This window comes from Protopterus annectens, chromosome 2.part1, assembly GCF_019279795.1.
Source record: "Protopterus annectens isolate FY-2018-M chromosome 2.part1, PAN1.0, whole genome shotgun sequence".
Classification (NCBI taxonomy): Eukaryota; Metazoa; Chordata; order Ceratodontiformes; family Protopteridae; genus Protopterus; species Protopterus annectens.
Genome location: NC_056729.1, coordinates 473,319,827 through 473,342,662, shown reverse-complemented (window position 1 = coordinate 473,342,662; position 22,836 = coordinate 473,319,827). Strand labels below are relative to the sequence as shown.

Sequence of the window (22,836 nt, the reverse complement as noted above, 5' to 3'; positions counted from 1 at the left end):
CAGCGAATCCTTTGACATCTAGTTACATGGTCATCAAACCAACAAAAGTTAGTACAGAATTCCTGTGTACTTGATAAACCAGGTGAATAACCATAACTTTCAGGATGAAGAATGCTAAGAATTGATACCACTTCTCTTCTTTACAACTGAAGTAACACTGATTTGTCAAGTAGTGGACTTTATAATGTCATTCATTTTTTTTTTTTTTACTACTGACATAGTGCCCTTAACTTAGTTAAATCCTGCTGATGAGTATTCTTTCCACTAAAGCTAATACCATAGCTGGATTCCGGCACCCTAATCATCCTTGACTACGTGGGGGAACCACAAAAGCTGCTGCGGGTTGGAAGAAATGAGGGGAAAAACAGATCATTCATTCTCTGATTACATACAGGGTTGTGATATGACCTTGCCAGGATAAAGATGGTAATCAGTGAATGAATATGAATGAGTTAAGCTCTAGAGATTAACAACCCAGCATAACCAATCTCAGTGGTTACATGGGATTTTAAGAACAAATGCTACTGATCTTCAGAGATGGACTTCTCTTTTTTAGTGGGTTTTATAAACACTGGCAGGAGACCAGATACTATAAATTTCAACTTCTTTGCTCAAGAATTTTGGACAAAGCCAAAAATGATGACAGAATAAAGGCTTAAAATCAAGTACACTTTTTAAATATTACTCTAATTTACGTAAAACAGTAACAGAATAACACGTTTTGCATCTAAATGCATTTTTTGGACAACAAAAAGTTTAATACTCTAATGTCTGACATTACTGGCTGTTTATAATCCTTATTGATTCACCAGAAAATACATATTTTTTTATGAAGTACAAGGGAATAAATATGAGGCAAAATCAAGGACACTGACAGATATGCATTGCTCCTGATGACTGCTAAACAGCGGTCACTGAGCTGGTGTGGCATTACCAGTGTTGCACTATATAGTGTAACAGCTGAAATCAGTGTAAAACTAATTCTGTTATGACTATGCTTGTCTGTGTGCCTTTTTTTTTTGGGGGGGGGGTTGCAGTGTAAGAGTATGAATTTGTCTATAATTTCTTTCACTTTTATCACAGATAATGCAATGCCATCATGCTTGTGAGTGGGGTGGGTGAAAGACATGGCTGCAATCTATTTAAGAATAACAAATTGGCCATAATTTCTTTCACTTACCATCACAAACATTGACCTTATACGTGGCCATTTTTGGTGGTCTGACAGGAATATGAGGTATGTGAAAGCAACTCTTCATTGGCACAGTGGTGCAGTGAGTAGCATTTCCATTCACAGTGCTTTGCTCTGATTGCGTTCTTGACTGTGGGTTTTTCTGTGTGGAGATGGCATGCCCTCCCTGTCTGTGGGCATGTCCATCCATGCACTCTGGTTTCCTCTAACACTTTAAAGACATGTAGTAGGTGAACTGAGCATTCCTTCAGTTTCCTTGAAGGTGACCATGCAGTGTATGTATCTCCTTGTGCATCCGCATGTAAAATATCATTGATTTTTATCTCTGTACATGCACAATAATGCTGGACAGAATGTAGCTGACAAGTAATTATATTTCAAAAATAAGGCATAAAATACTTCACAAAACATTCAAACATTTAGAGCTTTTAGGGGGTCTGGTTGCCTCCACACCCCAGAGTGTATAAATGGATTTTGATATTGACTTAGTGATGGCATCTGCCCTCATTTGCACCCATTCTAAAACCAGACCTACTCAGACTGATGTACAGGAGCGCTTGCTGTAGCTTGCGTGCAGGTCTGGGGATTGTGCACTCATCACTTGTTTAACTTTACTCACTATCAAAGCACAGAGGTATGCACATGAGATAATTATAGCCCTTGCTGGGGCTTGGGACAGTGTAGCAATTGCTTTTTACTTTTCTGACAAACCTCAGAGGTGTGCAAATAAAAATATAAAAGCTTGTGAAGGGGCAGTGTAATGTTAAAGGACAAAAAAAGTTGGACTACATTACTGTGACCATAACATTTTCACATTCCTCACAATTACATATCAGGCATTTACATAGGTGGTTGTCTGTGGGGTGTAAGGGTGTGGAGGGTAGAGGTATGTTATGTATATATAAAGCAGTCAGTTGAAATACATGACCATGGCCATTTGAAGCTCTGCTTTCATCCCAAGCCAACACTACAGGGATGCAGAGACAGTGACTGTCTTTTTTTTTTTTTTTTGGGGGGGGGGGGCAGGCATTACTCTCAGAATTCCCAGAGAGGATTTATGCATCATCTCAAAAAATATCTTGCTAGTTTATTATAAGCTGCGACCTTGTCAGCTTTGAACATTAAGCCCTGGGGACAACATATTTCTTCCTTGAAAGAAAAGAAAAAACAGAAAAAAGATTAAAATTCTTTTCTTTCTCATGATTTTTGTTTAGGCCACCACTGTATCAAAAGGTTGGGAAAATGATCCAAAATGCACCTCAGAGCATGTATAAGTCTAGGGCTTCTTGGGGGCCTGGCACCCTCCAGATTTCCTGGCTTAACTGAAATATTTCCTCCTCAAATGCTATGGGACAACTTGTTACCACTCCCACAAGAGGGGAAAACATACTGGACCTGATCATCACCAACATGGGGACTCTATGCTCCAGACCAGAAGTGTATCCCTCACTGGTAAGATCAGACCATAAACTAATCTCACTGGATATTCACATCCCGACTCCACCCCCTGCCCTGAAAACCACAGTGAAAAACTTCTCTAAAGCAAATTTCACACTCCTCAAACCAAGGTGGAATCTTTCAAAGCCCCCGGGCCTGTGGAAAATACGGCCCAGACTGCACAATCCTTTATAAACGCATTCTATGAACACCTTCACGAATGCATGGATCATGCAATCCCAAATAAAACCAAGACCCAATCCTCCAAAGGCAGACGTCCTGTCTGGTGGACCCCAGCCATAAACAAACTATACAATAGAAGGAGGAAGCTACTACATGATAGAGCAAAATCCCAAAAAGGGAAGGCATCTCTGATCAGTATTAGCAAAAAACTACGGGCACTCATAAAATTGTCTAAGGCCAGCTTCAAGAGAAAAATTGCACAGGACACTAAGGATAATCACAAGGCTTTCTTTAGTTATGTTAGGAAACTGGGTGAGAATTCCCAGATATGCTCAGAATTACTCCAAAATGACAAAAAATACACCGAACCCACAGACATTGCCAACATCTCAGCTGACAGGTTCAGCGCAAATTCCCCCCTTCCTCCCCACCAAAAGGGCAAATCCCAGCAGAGTGCTGCCCCCCTGACATCTCAGATGCTCAGGTAAGAGCTGCCCTCTCCAAAGCAAAATACAAAGCATCAATGGGACCAGACAGTGTCCCGGGCTGCATCCTACATGAACTCCAAGAAGAGCTAAACCCAAACATAAAACTACTGTTCAATCTCAGCCTTACTACAGGATATGTACCCAAAGAGTGGCGTACAGCAACAGTGGTCCCTCTCCACAAAGGTGGTGCCCTCAATGGATCATGGAAACTATCGCCCCATAAGCCTGACTAGCTTGGTCTGCAAAGCTATGGAAAAGATCATCATGGACCTCATAAATAAAGATATTGGGGACCTACAGGCACTGGATCTTACCCAGTTCGGCTTTGTTAAGGGCAGATCCTGACTCTTAAACCTGGTTGATTTCTTTGAAACAGTCACCAAGGCCACTGACGAGGTGAAGGAGGTCCACACAGCCTACCTAGACCTCGCAAAAGCCTTCGATACAATACCCCACTCGGGCATTATAGATAAGCTCACCAGCTTAAATATAAACCCCTATATCACTAGATGGGTTGCAAACTGGCTCAAGGACAGAACCCACATGGTTAGAATTGCTGGAGCCATGTCAGACTCCAAACCAGTTACAAGTGGCGTCCCACAAGGCTCAGTCCCGGGACCTCTCTTGTTCGGTATATATTTTTCGGAGGTACAGGCCAACACGGAAGGACTGTGGCTGACCAAGTTCGCAGATGACTGCAAACTGGGTGCCATAATCGACTCTCCAGCCGACACAAGCATCCTCCAAAAGGGCCTCATAGAAACAGACAACTGGTGCCAGAGCCATGGCCTCAAGCTAAATGCCAAAAAGTCTATAGTCATCCTCTTTGGCAAAAACAAAGTGCCCACAAATTACCACACAGGTGGTAATCCATTAAGTACAGAAGAAGTAATTAGGGACCTGGGGACCCAAGTTGATAGCAATCTCTCACTTGACAACCACATGGCCAAAGTGGTTAGAAAAACATTTTATATAGCCCACCTAATCATGAAGGGATTCACATCTAGATCAGGGGAGGTCATCGTGCCTCTTTACTTATCCCTCATCAGGCCCATAATTGAGTACAATGCCCCTTTTGGGATGTATCTTACCAGACACCTGCAGCAACTGGAAAGACCCCAAAACTACCTCACCAAGAGGATCAAAGGGCTCAAACAGATGCCATATGCTGCCCGGTTAAAGAAACTCCAGCTCTACTCAGTGGCATACCGCCTGCTCAGAGGCGATCTGTGCCTGACGTATAAAGCCATGTCCAACCCGGAATTAATGGGCATGCTGCACCTCAGAAAATCCAAATCCCATCGAGCTACGCACTCGAGAGACTTGAGCCTCAGCACTGAAATAAATAGGACAAGCTGGAGGGACAGATTCATAACCCAGAGGCTCCCTTCACTCTGGAATAAAATCCCAGTCCAGGTTAGGCAGAGTCCCTCATTGACTCTCTTCAAGAGGAATCTTGATGAGTGAAAGGGAGATCGTAGGTTTACCCCCGGTATCACTTCTGTGTCACTGTTCGACAGAGGCACAGTATACTAACCTCGAAAAAGGGCATAGCAAAATTAATTTAAAATGGATGGAGAAAGTCAAACACACTCTGGCTAGGCTTATAAATGCCCTAGGGCAGATAGCCTAGTATGAACCTATGAAACTATAGTTATTACTGTGCTGTCTTGGCCAGCTAAGTTACATTGAAAAGTGAAGTTTAACAGCAACACTGAATTCATTTCATTTTTCATAATTTTTGTTCAAGGCATAACTAAATAGAAAGGTTGTAAACAAAAAAAAAACATACTTCAGAGGACAAAGAAAACTGCAGCTTCTTGAAAAAACTGAACAATAAGGCAAAATGTAAGAAAAGGAAGAAAAAAGTAATATGCATGGCGTGGGAGAGCCTGGGTGGGTGTAAAAAGGGTGGAGCACTAGAGCATGTGTGTATTTATGGGAGGGGGGGCAAAACAGTAGGCATTGGGAAGAGATGACATGGAACCCTTTTGCCTACGGCACCATTTCTCTTAAGGATACACCTGTACATAAAGTGTTGTAGATCAGTATACATATTTCTTTAAGAAACCTCCTGTCGGAATTTACTAAGTGTATTGATTACTGAGCACGTGCAAAGACAGAGTGCCATTTTGTAGTTAGCTGTTGAGATGTAAGCATGCATGTATGTAAGCTCTGTTAGTTTATTTTTTATTGATGCTGCTATCTGTCCTGATGTGTTTCTGTATAATAAAGCATCATAAACGAACCACCCTGCCTTGCTTGTCATGTAACTGTAGAGGGAGGAGCGATACGGTGTCAGAAGTGGCATAATCTAATAGCCAGAAAGAACTCCAGTTTTTCTACTTTGACAGGCATCTAGCCATGGCTGATGTTATGTACAGAAGTGGACCATCCCTGCTACATGTATAATCTGCAAAAAAAAAAACGGTCAGAAAGAAATTTCAAATGTTAAACTTACTCAAACTATTTCTTATTTGCTAAATATGAAATGAGGCATACAGACAAAATTCGGAATGTGCAATATTGCTAGAATACGTACTCTGTGAATCCGCAATATTTTGTATTTACTGAGGCTACCCAGTCGAAATGTCCAATATTGCTAGAATACGTACTTTGCGAATCCGCATATTTTGTATTTACTGACACTATCAGAAGTGTATGAAGTGTTTGCATGTTTGTGAGTTGTTACAGTAAAGTTATTTTGCAAATACAGCCATTTCAGAGCATATTTTGCAAAGTATAGTATTTTGAAGAGTTTATTGTGCATTTGTGTGCTACTGCAAGCTGCCGAGAGGCAACTTGCTTGTACATAATTACAAGGGCCACATTTTCAGTGTAATGTACAGCACACATACTTTGTTGGCATGGCTGAAGGTTTTCGAAAACCAGGTCGACTACTGTTTGATAATAATATTGCTGAGAACTGGACAGTGTTTGAGCAAGAGTATGACATTTTCATACAGGCTGCATTTTCTGACAACGATGACTGTACAAAGGCATTTATCCTACTTAATTTAGCTGGGTCAGAAGCCACTGAAAGGGAACATTCATTTGTGTATGCACCTGCTATCTATGCTGGATAGGGGGAAAACCATCATATTGTTGTACAGGCCGGGGTCAAGGGAGGACCCTGAGTGCATAACATGTAAATTTAGAGAAATGTGTAACCCCCAGGCAAATGTTACAATGGAAAGACACTTATTTTACACAAGGGATCAAAAGCCTGGGGAATGCAGCATATATAACTGATCTGAGAAATAAAGCAAAAATGTGCAGATTTGGTGATTTAAGAGAGGAGTTAATAAAGGACAGACTTGTGTGTGGTATTAAGGATGATGGTATGAAAAAGATTTTGCTTTGTGATAGTGATTTAACTTTGAATAAGGCCATTGAGATTCGTCAGATATATGAACTCACAGAACAGCATACAAATATGCTTACAAATGACAATAGCTTTAGAAGTCACTGCAGCAAAGCTCACATAGATGGTATGCAGAACGTGGTTAAAAAAACAGGTCCAGGCACACGGCAGCAACTGTAGTCTCTAACACACCCACTGCTAAACCTCAGAGCTTTCTAGCAAGTTCTAGAGTTTGCACAGCCTCAATGAAGCATTGAGTGAGTCAGCAAACTCAAAGCATGGGCCCCATCCTAGTTTAATTGCCAACTGTCGTAATTGTGGCAGTAATCATGAATCCAAAAGAGAAAAATGCTTAGCTTTTGGTCAACAATGCTACACATGTAATAAATGGAATAATTTCAAAAGATTTTGTAAATCAAAGAGTGCTCATTCTTTTACTAAAAGGGAACATTTTAAAAAACAAGTTGCTCAATTAGACAGCAGTAATGTGGCATCTCCTACTCTTTATAATGATGGTGTGTCAGTACTTAATGAGACGGTCAATGCAGTTGATTTATGGGCAAAGAATGAAGTATTTTGCACTGTTTGGATAAATGGCAAACCCATACAGCTCAAAGTTGATAATGACTCGAAGTGCAATGTTATGTCTGCAGAAACATTTGTTAGAGTATGTAAAAGTGAACGGCTTGATTTGACAAAGTGTGCGAAGCTTGTTACTGATGGTGGTGAAGAAATTCAAACCGAAGGCCCAGTAGTGCTTTCATGTTACTCTGCTGGTAGACATTACAACTTATTACTTTATGTGGTCAAGAGGCACATCCAGTCGTTATTAAGCCTCAGACACTATTTGAAAATGGGACTGCTTTCATTTAATAAGGGAGTTCACCATGTTAACTTAAAAGACCACTACTCTAATTTTCCCCAGTCTATTTTTTCAACCTGTGCTGATCTACTCGAAGACAAACTAGGCAAGCTTCCAGCTGTGTACTCCATGAAGTTAGACCCAGATGTCAGTCCGAACCTATACCATACCAGATGGCCTGTGGGAAAGACTCTATCTCAGAGTGAGTTGTCTGGGTGTTCCAGTTCAAGCTCCAGAGAGTATCCCCATTCCTGTGACAAATCTTGAGGTGAGCTGTTCACAGAAAACCTGTCACTGTTATTAAGTCCAATCCTGATGGTTATATCACAAGATCCGGTCGAATCTTCAGACCATGGTTCCAGATATACAGCGACTTGGGCATAAACAATATGAACAACCTGAACATTGTGTTTATTTTTCTAATTGTCTATACTGATGCATGCCTAATTGTAATCTTATTTTGATAAGTGCAGTCTTTTCTTTAAGAGGGAGGATGTACATCAGTGAACATAGCACTTTAAGAAACCTCCTGTGGACATGTACTATGTATACTGATTACTGAGCATGTGCAGGGACAGAGTGTCATTTTGTAGTTAGCTGTTGAGATGTAAGCATACATGTGTGTAAGCTCTATCTGTTGGTCAGTTTGTTTATTTTTACTAATGCTGCTATCCATCCTATGCTTCTGTATAATAAAGCATCTTAAATGAACTACCCCGCCTTGTTTGTTATCTGAATGTAGACGGACGAGTGACAGTTGTTATAATGTATTACCATTGCAATTAAATGCTAGTCATTGTCAATCCACCTTTCCGAAATGGGACAACACAGTGTAGTACACAGGCCTGTCAAATTGTAAAAGGACTATAGCTATAGTTAAGTCTGTGAATACTACCCCTAAAACTCTGTAGCATTATCTAAAATGTTGCTTAGAAGCAGTAGCAATGACAGGGTGATACTTTGACTGGAAGTGTCCCGGGGGCCTCCAACTTGACAATTGCAGGTGTCTCGCAAAATACTAACACTGGCCCCGAATGCAATCAAAAACTGGAGTTGGAAAAACAGCAGTGCTGCTTAAAGTTACTAAAAGTGGGCAAAAGCCTCTTCCACTGTAGTGGCTTTTGCTTTTCTAGTATTATGTATTTCTTCCATCTCCATCACTAAAAAGTATTCAAGAAGGCTCTGTTATAGGTATCAAGAAATGGGCTAATCTAATCTTTAAAGTCTGTTGCAATAGAGTTGGTGCTTTTTTATATACTTAGATAAATGGCTTCCAATTCCTGTTTTAGGGACCAATCAAATCAAACTATACTAATTTTCCAGTGCACTTATAACTAACTCATTTGTAACTATTCAATATATTTTAACTTCATTACATACCTTATTATATCATATTTTCTTTTGTTACTTTAATGTTTCTGGGCAGAGTCTGGAAACTGTCCATTGAGATCAGTGATGTACCCCAGTTAACAAACTGGAATAAATAAATAGTTTTAAAGCAATACTGGAACAAAAACAAGGGAAGAAGTTAAAACTTCAGTGGCTAACATAAATGAAGAATGATAAAGAACATCTACAAAGTAAGGGAAAACATTAATGAATAAGAAAAAATGAAGGAAAGAAACAACAAGCACTTTCCATTTTTTTTTACAATGGGCCATTTAACTTTTTAAAACATCAAAAAAGGCCTTAGCTGGAAGCATTTCATCTTGTTTATTAGCTCGGTTGTATGAACATAAAGCAACCATAGCAGTGCTATTTACATTTAAACATTTGTTTACAGATTAGATGTGCAAACCTGTAAGTACCAGTTTAATTACAGTGTGAAATGTAAGAGTGACACATACCTGAGTGTGAGCCAGAAATGCAAACAAATGTTGAAGTTTTTTCATTAACACAAGTGAACCATTCAAATTCAGAGATAAAACAGCTCTTCTAAAACTGAAAAGAAAAGAGTGCTTTATTAAAAAAAAATTCAGGATGACAAACAATATGCTTACATTATTTAAAAGCATCTCCTAACTCCCTGCACTACAATGATACTGTAGAAGTGCACAAACTGAGAAAACGTGGTCCCACTCTAATCACTGCTTTCATCAGTGACTTGTACTTGGCATTGCACCTGGATTTGTAAAACTTCTACCATCTTGGCTAATGGAGGAAAATTTGCAAGGCAACAAAATGAGCAATCTATGTGGGATACTTAGAAGTCACCTCCTCTGATTAAATTCTGCAGTGGCAGAGAACAGACACTGCTATCTGAACCACATACCCCTGAGCAATTGCACATCTTTCTATTCCTAACCACATCAGACATTTATAAAATAAGATAACAAGGAAGTCACTATCAAAATACAAATTTTGGTTTACACCACAAAAAACTTACCTTAGCAGTTGATGTTTGAGTGACCACTGCTGCAGTAGCCTTAGCTACATGGGTTATATCCTGAAAAGGATATAACACCCAGACAGCTTCCAAAGCTTCAGGGCACTTTCCATGATCTTAGCCCATTGACAGCTCAAGCAGAGCTGTAGAAAATTAACAGTCTGGGTTCCAAGCCCTTCACAGTTTTCATGCCGACAGAAAGAGGGCATGATTTCTTATTTTTAGAGTTATTACATTACAACTTGTTTTATTTTAAATTCTGTTTTACTTTAAAGTTTTTTTTCTTGTTTTAAACATTCTTGGCTAAGGTCAATTACACAAAACATTCCTTCTCCATCTCATCGACTGAAAAATAATTTAGCTAATTAGTGGAAGGAGCTGATAAACACGATTTCTTATTTAGCTGCATTATTATTTCACTGTATGTGCTATGAGACTAGTGTTGGGGTGTGACTGCTCTGGATTTTGGATTTGATTTATTTGTTTAAAGTTTGGATACTTAGGTTATTTTTTTTATTTTAGCTCTTATCATTTTACAGCTTATGTTATGTTAATTCTGTTTTACCTTAAAGCTTTTTTTCCTTGGAGTTTTAAAAGTTCCCGTCTAGGGTCAGTTAGAAAACATTCCTTTTCCACTTTAATGTCTGAAACAGAATTAAATCTAGTTAATTAGTAGGACAAGCTGAAAAACAGGATTTCTTATTTAGCTGTATTCTTATTTAACTCCAAGTACTGTGAGACCACTGATGGCGTGTGACTGCATTGGATTTTCCTACCCAACCCTCTCAATCTCTGTCATGCTTTAAGTGTGGTGGCCTTTGAGCTGTCAATCCCCACTGTAAATCTGGAAGTTACTCCCAGTCTCATCTAATCTCCTCATTCTAGTGGGCAGTAAAGTATCATACTGGGAACCCCCCCCCCCCCCTTTAGACTCTTAAAGCTTGAGTCAGCCTCTGTTTCATATCATCCCACCTCACTTACTTAGTGCACACTACAGTATTCAAAGTTATCAACCCCTTTTTCCATCTTATTTTAAAAATTTGTATCATCTGGGGCTATTTGTTTCTTAGGAATCAGCTTTGCATTAGTGCTTTTATTTTGGTCCTGGTGAAAGAAGGAGTCAATGGACATTATTGCCTAGCCTTCCTAGAGACTACCTATCACTAGAAAGGATGAACATTGCTTAAAAGTAGCCAGTTTGAGATGAATGCTACACTTTTATTTCTGGTGAGGTAAGTAATGATTACTGATTCTTAGCTTCATGCAGCTATATTGAGACCAGCACCATCTCCACTGCCAGACAAACACCACCTCCAGTAATCAACTCCAAATCTTAAAGGTGCTACTTCCCCTTCAGCTCACACCAGTTAAGCACTCAAAACATAGCTTTGCACATTCCAACCATCTTTGTATCCAGCCTGGTTGAAATGGGCATCCTGAGACAATGCAGCATTTGTCTCATGTTTACATACAACCAGCTACTACTAAAACAAAATGACACAGTGTATGAGATGTGCAGGTATTTAATGCTATTGAAAGCAAAACTCACATGAAAATTCTTCAAATAAGCTGGCTTTTAGTACTGCTCAACACTGCACTAAACCTATCAGATACATATCAAACCAAACACATAGACCTACATACGCACAGGCTCTTAAAAGTAACCTAATTAAACCACAAAGGTCTCCTAAATGTATCCTAGGCAACCTCACAAAAAACAAGAATTCAATCACTTTGAAACATACATGTAAGAGTCACAGTGTTTCAATTCAAAAGCCCACAAGGCAAACCTCCACATAATCCAACAACCTAGCCTTAGGTGACTGCACTATAAGACACACTGATGCAACCCTCAACAGACTGTGCAAAGAAAGGTTCACAGTCTGTGGTCAGGATTCATCACATCATGCAGGTACAAGTGCACATACAACACTCTCTTACTGCATGTGAGTGCTAATGACTTGAGATGTACATTTCTGGACTATATGAAGGCAGACATGATGGAGCTCTTGGAATATGTGTCTGAGGCAGGTATGAGCCTAGCTGTGAGTAGCATTTTAACATCATTGAGAATGATGTCTCAATACAAACAAAATATTATTAACTTCAACAACTGGCTTAGCTTCTGGTGTCATTCAAAGGGGGGCCAACATATGTCAGCCTGGGAGGACATGGTAGGAAGTCCTAACTGCTTTGCTATGGATGCCCTGCACATGTATCCTTGCCCATTGCCTTTTTTATGTGACAGTCTTCAAAAGTTTTCAACATAACAAAACAGAATCTGGATAAGATAAGCATATTACTACTCAATGCTACAAATATTAACCAAAAACTCTATTCCCTACAAGGACTCCTTACCATGGAAAAAGTACAGTTGTGTAAGATCTTACTATAACAGTAGATGTCTTCATTCTCACTGCTGCAGTATTCATTATAAATGGGATATCCTGTAGAACACAGTTGAACATCAAGTCAGCATACCAAAGCCTCATCTCCTTCCAGGTGCCATACACTGAACATATGCCCCCACAATCAAGGTGTAAGGTACAGAAGTTATGTATAAGTGCCTAATCCTCAAAACAGAATTGCCCCAGAAGAAAGTACAGTTGTGTACCTACCATAAATGTAGATGTTCGAGTGTATTCACTGTTGCAGTCATTACTCTTGGGTTATCGTGCTGGCAGGCTACCCTCAGTCGGCCAGAATTCCAAAGTCTAGGTCCGGCGTCGGTTGCTGTCACCTCTTCCCTGACGTCAGTACGCCAGGGTACAAAAGATGCAGCCGATGCCATTTTCATCAGTTTTTCTTGCCCTAAATGTCAGGTGCCCCCAAATTGGTAGGCTGAAAAATATGCCAATAAAAATGCATGCACAAAAGCAACATTTCCTTCATCTACAAGCAAATACACCAAATAGGTTGTATAGGACAGAGAAGTGCATAAGTGCCAGCAAAGAAAAGGGAGATGGTTGGTGGGGAACCTGGACTGCAACAGTGAATACACTCGAACATCTACATTTACGGTAGGTATACAACTGTACTATGTTCATCGTGTTTCACTGTTGCAGTCATTACTCTTGGGTTGAATCCCAAAGCTGAGGATGGGTGGCTGGGCTAAATAGGATTAGGAGAGGCTATGAGGCCCTGCAGAACTGCAGTGGCAAAGCCTGCTCTGGACTTAGAGTGAAGAGGTAAGTGGTAGTGCTTTGTGAAGGTGTGCACTGAACTCCAAGTTGCAGCCCCTAAGATATCTTTGGTTGGTACTCCTCTGAGGAAGGCTGCTGAAGTGGCTGCTGCTCTGGTGGAATGAGGCCTAATGCCCTTAGGCACTGATTTGCCATTTTGAAAATAGCAGAAACGGATGCAATGGCCTATCCATTTAGAAATAGTCTGTTTTGAGATAGCCTTTCCTTGTGATCCTGCAGCATACGACACTAAAAGTTGCTCAGTCTTTCTGAAAGCTTTAGTTCTGTCCAAGTAGAAGCGTAACTGCGTGTATGTGCAAAGAATGCAGAATTTTCTCACCCTTGTTCTGTGGATTTGGATAAAAGGTAAGCAAGTGAATGGTTTGGTTGAGGGCCACACTGGACACCACCTTAGGCATAAATGTAGGGTTTGTCCTCAGAGAAACCCTGTCTGGATGAAAAATGATGAAAGGTTCCACAGCCATGAGTGCTTGTAACTCCGAGACTCACCTTGCAGAGGTTATTGCTAGGAGCAGAGCTGTTTTCCAGGATAAGAATTTTATATCTGCTGTTGATGCTGGCTCGAAAGGAGGCAGTGTGAGTTTTTCCAAAACATAATTGAGGTCCCAGGCCGGAATTGGTACTCTCCTTGGAGGCCTAATGTTTTTGGCCCCTCTGAGGTACTGCCTTATTAAAGGATGAGAAAATATAGGTGGTTCCGTATTGTAATGGGTTGAAATGGCAGAGGCATGAATCTTAATAGATGAGAAAGAAAAGTTTTGCATCTCAGTTAGGTACTGTAAAATCTGGGGGATATTTGGTACACACGTGTCAATGCCTTGTTCCAAGCACAGAATCTCTTCCATTTTTTCTGCATAAGATTTTCTGGTACTGGTCCTACTGGCCTCCAAGATAACATCCATAACAGCTTTTGAAAGAGGAGTGTTATGAATGGCTACATTATCCGCCATGCTGCCAGATTTAAGGTCCTGAGTTGGCTGTGCAGGATCTGATTGTTTTGTTGGGTCAGCAAGTGAGAAGTTTCAGGCAATATCCATGCTGGACCTTGAGACAAGCTCTTTAGGATTGGGTACCAGTGCTGGTGTGGCCAGTCTGGTGCAATCGGTATCACTTTTGGCTTTTCTTGTCTGACCTTTAGGAGTACCCTGGGAAGGAGAGGCAGTGGGGGAAAAGCATATACTGTTAGATTTTTCCAGCTGAAGGATAGGGCATCCACTTTCCATGCTTGCTTGTGATAAATCCTTGTGCAAAATCTCTGCAATTGGCAGTTGTGAGGGGAGGCAAATAGATCTATGTCTGGGCATCCCCATTTCCTTATTATCATGCTGAAGAGCATTTGCTTATTATCATGTTGAAAGCTACTTGTGCATCTCTGCTACCTTTAAACTAAAACAAAAAAAAAAATCTTGCTTTTTAACCACTTTCTGAAATTTAAGAAAGCTCAGATACAGATTTGCTGTTCTGAACTGTTTGTAAGTTTCTTGGAGGCCAGTGCTTGCTTGGGCTAAAGGGAAGTCTCTGTGTTCACCAGTGGCAGTAGTTAACACTGAGCAGCCTGCCTGTCCCTGTAGGAGTGGTTACTGCCTACAAGCTGTAGTTTTATTGGCCATTTTGGGTCAATTCCAAACTCCTTGATCTCTCTCCCTTAGAACCCTGCTGCCTCATGGTTTTGGCGCCTTTCCAGGCTTGTTAGTTGTTGCTGAAGCACCTACCAAGGGGAGAAAACGCTGAGAGAAGAAAGGAGCCACTTTTGAGATTTTAAGTATTTTCTTCTGATTTTTTGTTTAGAATTACTGCTTTGCCGCCTACTTTTCGGCGGTTTCCGACTTGCTAAAGGTTATATCTGTATTAGAAACAGTATTTAGAACACATCTAGAGCCTGTTTACTGCATTTCCTGTGTTGCACTTAATTTAAAATTGTTTTTTTTTCTCTTAAAACTGCATTTTACCTGACTCTGGCCTAGCACTCAAATGTGGGGTCATTTATTGCACTGTTGTGAATATTTTGCTACTTGTGTATCTCTGCTACCTTTAAACTAAAAAAAAAAATCTTGCTTTTTTCCCACTTTCTGAAATATAAGAAAGTTCAGTTACAGATTTGCTGTTCTGAACTGCTTCAAGTTTCTTGGAGGCCAGTGCTTGCTTGGGCTAAAGGCAAGTCTCTGTGTTCACCAGTGGTTAACACCGAGAAGCCTGCCTGTCCCTGTAGGAGTGGTTACTACCTGGAAGCTGTAGTTTTATTGGCCATTTTGGGTCAATTCCAAACTCCTTGATCTCTCTGTCTTAAAACCCGGCAACTCTCTTTTTGCGCGGTCTTGCGCACAGAGCAGCGTCGGGCAGCGCCGCTTAAACAGGTTTAAACTATTCCCGGCTCCACAAAGTCTGCTCTTCACTTTTTCCCTTAGATCCGCTCTAAATCTCAAAATAAGCACTCTAGTTTCATTCTAAAGCCCTGCACTTGCTCGTATAAGTAATCTCATAGGTAAACACAAACTAAAGCACTACATCCTCTTATACTCCTTCTAAGCACTTGCTCCCTATTGGTTCTTTCTGATCAGTCAATAAGTAGTTCCCTATATTATTCAGGCATGTCCAAAGGTCAGTTTTGAGTTTACTCTCCAGTCCAGCTGGTGAATCTGGGAATCTTGAGGCAATGTTACAATTTCCTTATGGCCTTATGTATACAGACCACCCTCTCCTGCTCCCAAAAAGCTCAAATATATGTGGGAGATGCAACTATATAGCCAAACTGGAGGCTAAGTTCTCTCAACCCAGTACTGGCACAGCCTGTCAGGAGGAGAAGGTAACCACACACACCACAAATCCAGTCTCACATAGACCTATCGCATCAGCAAACCAAACACACAAACACATACTCGGAGGCTCTAAATAAAAATCTGCGTAAGCAGCAGAGACCTCCAAAGCAGACATCCAAGCAACACCTACCACGAAACAATATCCACGTAGCACATAGCTCACAAAGTCAGTGTGCCACACAGTCACAGCCCTTAAGGCTAAACAACACACCTAATACACTTGTAATAGGTGACTCTATTGTCAGACACACTGACGTCCCACTCACCAGGCTGAACAAGGAGAAGGTCACTGTAAGCTGCCTGCCGGTTGCCAGGATCCACCACATAACACAAGCACTCAGGTCACTCCGAAGCAAGTACAAATATGACTCCATCATTGTCCATGCTGGTGTGAATGACCTGAGACGTACCTCCCTGGACTACATGAAAAAAGACGTACAGGAGCTCTTTGATCATGTAGCCCAGGCCGGTATGACCCTGACCTTGAGTAGCATCTTACCCTCACCATGAATGATGCCACAGTATAAAGACAAAATGATCAATTTTAACAACTGACTTAAGTATTGGTGTCATTCAAAGGGGATCCAGTGTCTGTCATCCTGGGATGACATGCTCGACAAGTCATGTTGCTTCACTAGGGACGGCTTGCACCTGTCACCCCTGGGTTTTCAAATACTGGCAAAGGCTCTTGCCTCCCCCATAGTATCTTTTTTAGGCAAGGCTCAAAAGACAAACCCACCCCCATAGACAACACAAACAAAAAAAAAAAACTAAGGGCAATGCTGCTCAACGCCAGAAGTCTAAACCTCAAGATGCACATACTCGAGACTCTCCTCAGTATGGAGAATATTGATATCTGTGCAGTAACAGAAACCTGGTTCAAGGCTGCCGAGAGTACCCCAGTATACTTCATACCACGCTTTCCGGACCCAAAACCCGGACCAAACCACAAAAGGAGGGGGGGTATCCATATTTATCAAAGATACCCGCAACTCCAGCACTGCACGAATCATCGGAGACCATCCATGTGCAACTAACAGTGGGCAAAACTGCCTTTCAGTTTGTAGCCTGCTACAGACCACCCTCCGAAACACAGGAACCTCACTCGGCTTTCCTGAGAACACTGGAGAATATGAAGGTCTCTCCAAACACTATTATATTGGGTGACTTCAACTACCCAAACATCGATTGGGAAAACTACTCAAGCCCAAACACCCTCGCCCAATGGTTCCTAGAATTTATAACCTCAAATGCTATGGAACAACTGGTCACCACTCCCACAAAAGGGGAAAACATATTGGATCTGGTCATCACCAACATGGGGTCTCTATGTTCCACACCAGAGGTATACCCCTCATTGGTAAGATCAGACCATAAACAAATCTCACTGGACATCCATATTCCATCCTCACCCCTAGCCAAGGAATCTACGGTGAAGAACTTCTCAAAAGCAAACTTCACACTTCTCAAAACTGAGGTGGAATCCTTCACAGTCCCCGGGCCAGTGGAAAATACGGCCCAAAATGCAGAATCCTTTACAAAAGCATTCTATGGACACCTACAGGAATGCATGGAGCATGTTATCCCAAATAAAACCAAGACTCACTCCTCCAAAGGCAGGAGACCTGTCTGGTGGACCCCAGCCATAAATAAGCTATACAACAGAAGGAGAAAGCTACTACATGACAGAGCAAAATCCCAAAAAGGGAAGGCGTCACTATCAGTACTAGCAAGAAACTACAATCCCTCATAAAATCATCTAAGGCCAGCTTCGAAAGAAAAATTGCATAAGACACTAAAGATAATCACAAGGACTTCTTTAGTTATGTCAGAAACCTGGGAGGCAACTCCCAGATATGCTCTGAGTTGGTGCAAAATGAAAAAAATACACTGAACCCACAGACATTGCCAACATCCTGGCAGAAAGGTTCAGTGCAAACTTCTCCGCCCCTTCCCCCCTAAAAGAGCAAATGTCTATCCCAACAGAGTGTAGCCTTCCTGAGATCACAGATGCACAGGTGATTGCTGCCCTCTCCAAAGCAAAAAACACAGCATCAATGGGACCAGACGGTGTCCCAGGCTGTGTCTTACACGAGCTCCAAGAAGAACTAAACCCTCATATAAAGTCACTGCTCAGTCTCAGCCTTACTACAGGATATGTACCCAAGGAATGGCGTACAGCAACAGTGGTCCCACTCCACAAAGGTGGTGTCACAACAGACCCCGGAAACTATCGCCCTATAAGCCTGACTAGCCTGGTCTGCAAAACTATGGAGCGTATCATCATGGAAATCATAAACAAAGACATTGGGAACCTCCAGACACTGGATCCTACCCAATTCGGCTTTGTTAAGGGCAGATCTTGCCTCTTGAACCTGGTCGACTTCTTTGAAACAGTTACCAAAGTCATAGATGAAGGGAAGGTAGTCCACACAGCCTACCTGGACCTCGCAAAAGCCTTCGACACAATACCCCACTCGGGCATCATAAATAAGCTCATCAGCTTAAATATCAACCCCTATGTCACAAGATGGGTTGCAAACTGGCTCAGGGATAGAACCCACATGGTCAGAACAGCAGGTGCCATGTCAGAGACTAAACCAGTTACAAGTGGCGTCTCACAAGGCTCAGTCCTGGGACCTTTCTTGTTCGGTATATATTTCTCCGAGGTACAGGCTAACACGGGTGGACTATGGCTGACCAAGTTCGCAGATGACTGCAAACTGGGTGCCGTAATCGACTCTCCAGCTGACACAAGCATCCTCCAAAAGGGTCTCACAGAGACGGATAACTGGTGCCAGAGCCATGACCTAAAGCTAAATGCCAAAAAGTGCATAGTCATCCCCTTTGGGAAAAACAAAGTGGCCACAAATTACCACATAGGTGGTAATCCATTAAGTACGGAAGAAGTAATTAGGGACTTGGGGACCCAAGTAGATAGCAATCTCTCCTTTGACAATCACGTTGCCAAAGAGGTTAGAAAGACCTTCTATATAGCCCACCTCATCACGAAACGGTTCACATCTAGATCAAGAGAGGTCATTGTGCCCCTCTACTCATCACTTATCAGGCCCATAATGGAGTACAATGCCCCATTTGGGATGTACCTTACCCAACACCTGCAGCAACTGGAAAGACCCCAAAAGTATCTCACCAAGAGGATCAAGGGGCTCAAACAGATGCCCTATGCAGTTCGGCTAAAGAAACTCCAGCTCTACTCAGTTGCGTACCGCCTACTCAGAGGCGATCTGTGTCCGACATATAAAGCCATGTCCAACCCAGAATTAATGGACATGTTTCACCTCAAGAAATCCAAATCCCTTAGAGCTACACGCTCCAGGGACTTGAACCTCAGCACAGAAATAAATAGGACATGCTGGAGGGACAGATTCATATCCCAGAGGCCCCCCTCACTCTGGAACAAAATCCCAATCTATGTTAGGCAGAGCCCCTCACCAACCCTCTTCAAGAGAAATCTTGATGAGTGGATGGAAGATCGTAAGTTTACCCCTGGGATCTCTTCTGTGTCCCTGCTTGACAGACGTACAGTAAACTAATCTTAAAAGGGCTACCTTCTGTGACCTACTATACAGAGGCACAGTCAAGTAATCTAAAAGGATGGTGAAAGCCAAACACACTCTGGCTGGGCTTATAAATGCCCTAGGAAGATAGCCTAGTATCAACCTATGAACCTATAAGACTTGTGGATCCAGTTTCCATTTGTGGGGATACATGAGGTTTCTGCTTAGTTCGTCTGCCAGAGTATTTGTTTTTCCTGGCAGGAATTGTGCTTGCAGGTGAACTTGAAAAGCCAATGCTGTGTCCCATAAGGTCATTGCTTGTCTGCAGAGGGGGTGGGAATGTGTACCTCCCTGCTCGTTTATGTACCACATGACGGTAGTGTTGTCTGTCTTTATCAGTAACTGCCCTGGATGAAGCAGGTCCTTGAAAACTGTCAGGGCATTTTGAACAGCTAGCATCTCATCTGGCTTGCAGGCCATGTGCCCTGAATACATATTCCTGCCATATGGGCCCCCCCAGGCATAATCTGATGCATCCGTTGTCAGTGTCTGTCTGGCTGTGGATAAAACTGAATGGAAGACCCTTGTTATGGTGACAGGCCTCTGCCCAGCATCGAAACTCCTGTTGCAGGTAGGGAATGAGTGCAATTACTGTCTCCAGGCTGTGGCAATGCTGAGTCCAAACACTTTTTAGATACCACTGTAGTTTCCTCATATGCAGTCTGGCATATGGAATTAGTAGAATGCAAGATGCCATGAAACCCAAGGCCTGCAGGATTTTCCTTGCAGATAAGTGGGGTTTTGTTGCCAATTTCTTGAAGTAAGTAGTCAGTTGCTTTTGTTTATCTGGCTTGAGATAAGCCATCTGGGCAGTTGTATTTAAGCTTGCACCCAGGAATATTATCTCTTGAGAGGGCACTAGTTTTGATTTCTTTTCGTTTACTGTGCACCCTAGGCCAATTAGTAATCTTTTTACAAACACTAGATGCTTTAGAAGAATGTCTTTGTTCTCTGCTTGAATTAGGCAGTTGTCCAAGTAGGGATATATCTGAATTCCTTTTTGTCTGCAAAACGCAATTACTGGTGCCAGACATTTTGTGAAGACCCTGGGCGCAGTAGATAAGCCAAAGGGCAGTGCAGAGAATTGGTAATGCATTGAGCCAGCTATGAATCTGAGGTATCTTCTGCAAGATTGTCTGACTGGGACATGCAGGTATGCCTCTTTTAGGTCCAAAGTTACAAGCCAAGCCTTCTTGCCCAGCATGGGCAGTAGCTGCTGTAGAGTCAACATCTTGAATTTTGGAACTTCCAGAAACGTATTTAGTATAGACAGGTCCAGTATTGGTCTCCAGGTTTTGTCCTTTCTGGGTACTAGGAAAAGTCTGGAGTAAAATCCTTGCCCCTGCTCTTGTTGTGGTACTTGCTGATTGGCCCTCATGTCCATGAGGGCTGTAATTTTTTTTTTGTGCCACTGCCCATTGATTGTTTGGCAGGTCTGACATACCTTTTGACCTTGGTAGAGTGTGAAAATGGAAACTGTAGCCTTGGGACACTATGTTCAGGACCCATTTATCTTGGGTAACCATTTGCCAATTTGATAAAAAAAAAGTGTTAGTTTTCCCCCTAAGGGGGCTGCCAAAAGAAAAGTGCTTGGATCTGGTAGAGGAAAGTCATTGGGACTGTTTCCTGTAAGGTTGTGATTTGTCTTTTCCGCTTTTGGAGGTAGGAGCACCCCCATTGTTTAGGCCTGTATGAGCCTTGGGGCTGAGATCTGCCTCTGGGACGCCTGTATCTGCCTCTTTGTGGTCTGTCTGACACTGGAAAGGACCAATTTTTAGAAGGCCAGTTCCTGCTAAACCTGGGTGGCTGTACCTGTAAGAAATCATTGACTGTCTGCATGGATTTTGCTTTATCCTCCATTTTTTTCAACACCTCTTCTGCTTTAGTACCAAACAAAGTATCATGCTGTAATGGTGCATCTAATAATTTTGCTTTAACCTGATCAAGCAGATTCTGTTCCTTTAACCAAGCATGCCTTCTAATAACAGAAAGTACAGTTGTGTACACCTACCATAAATGTAAATGTTCGAGTGTCTTCACTGTTGCAGTCATGACTGTAGGGTTCTCCCCTGCCGGCAGGCAGTCCTCGGTCGGCCAGAATCCCAAAGTCTGGGTCCGGCATCGGCTGTTCAGCCATGCTCCCTGACGTCAGAGCGCCAGGAGTATAAAGCTGACAGCCGACGCCATCTTCTCCAGTTTTTCTTGCCCCAGATGTCAGGAGTCCCAAAATAAGAAAGGTCCCATATCCTTTGCAAATACACCTCAGAAGAATGGTGAAAAAAGGAACCACACAAAAGTAAAAATAAGAGGGGGCAGGAGGGAGGGAAACCCAGACTGCAACAGTGAAGACACTCGAACATCTACATTTATGGTAGGTGTACACAACTGTACTATGTTCATCGTGTTTCACTGTTGCAGTCATGACTGTAGGGTAGAATCCCAAAGCTGAAAGAAAGGGAGGTGGTCATAAAGAAGAAGGGGCGGCTTAAAAGGCCCTGCAAGACTGCAGAGGCAAAGCCTGCCCTAGACTTAGAGTAGAGAGGTAAATTGTAGTCCTTCGAAAAAGTATGCACTGAACTCCAAGTTGCAGCTTCCAAAATGTCTTTGGTAGGAACTCCCCTGAGGAAGGCCACAGAAGTGGCAGCAGCTCTGGTGGAATGAGTCAGTATACTCCCTGGGATTTGCTTTCCATGGTGTGAATAACAAAATCTGATTCCATGAGCAATCCATTTAGAAATGGTCTGTTTTGAAATGGCTTTACCTTGGGAACTTGAAGCATAAGAAACAAACAATTGTTCTGATTTTCTGATGTCCTTGGTTCTGTCCAGGTAAAAACGTAGTTGTCTGTGTACATCCAAGGAATGCAAGATCCTTTCCCCTTTATTTTGAGGAGTGGGGAAAAAAGTTGGCAAGTGGATAGTTTGATTTAAGGCCACTTTGGAAACCACCTTAGGCATGAAGGTAGGATTAGTCCTCAAAGACACCCTGTCTTGATGAAAAATAATGTAAGGTTCCACAGCCATAAGAGCTTGTAACTCTGAAACTCTCCTGGCAGAGGTTAGGGCTAACAGGATAGCTGTCTTCCAAGATAAAAACTTGATGTCAGAAGAGGCAGCAGGCTCAAAAGGAGGCAAGGTTAGTATTTCCAAAACATAGCTGAGATCCCAAGCAGGAATGGGAGGAGATGTAGGAGATCTTAAGTTCTTAGCTCCTCTGAGAAACTGTCTCATGAGCTGGTGGGAAAAGATTGGAGGGTCTGTATTATAATGAGCAGAAATAGCAGAGGCATGTATCTTAATGGAAGAGAAAGAGAGACCCTTATGT

At 42.0% G+C, this 22,836-nt stretch overlaps 1 protein-coding gene across 1 annotated transcript in view; it reads right to left on the bottom strand.

The window, feature by feature from the left end:
- The window catches only part of USP38 (ubiquitin specific peptidase 38), a 534,729-nt gene that overhangs the window by 202,947 nt on the left and 308,946 nt on the right, over nucleotides 1-22,836 (bottom strand). Inside the window, exon 7 of the mRNA XM_044062265.1 lies at nucleotides 9,374-9,467. Coding sequence (XP_043918200.1) covers nucleotides 9,374-9,467 — 94 coding nt within the window. The remainder of the gene's footprint in view (nucleotides 1-9,373; nucleotides 9,468-22,836) is intronic.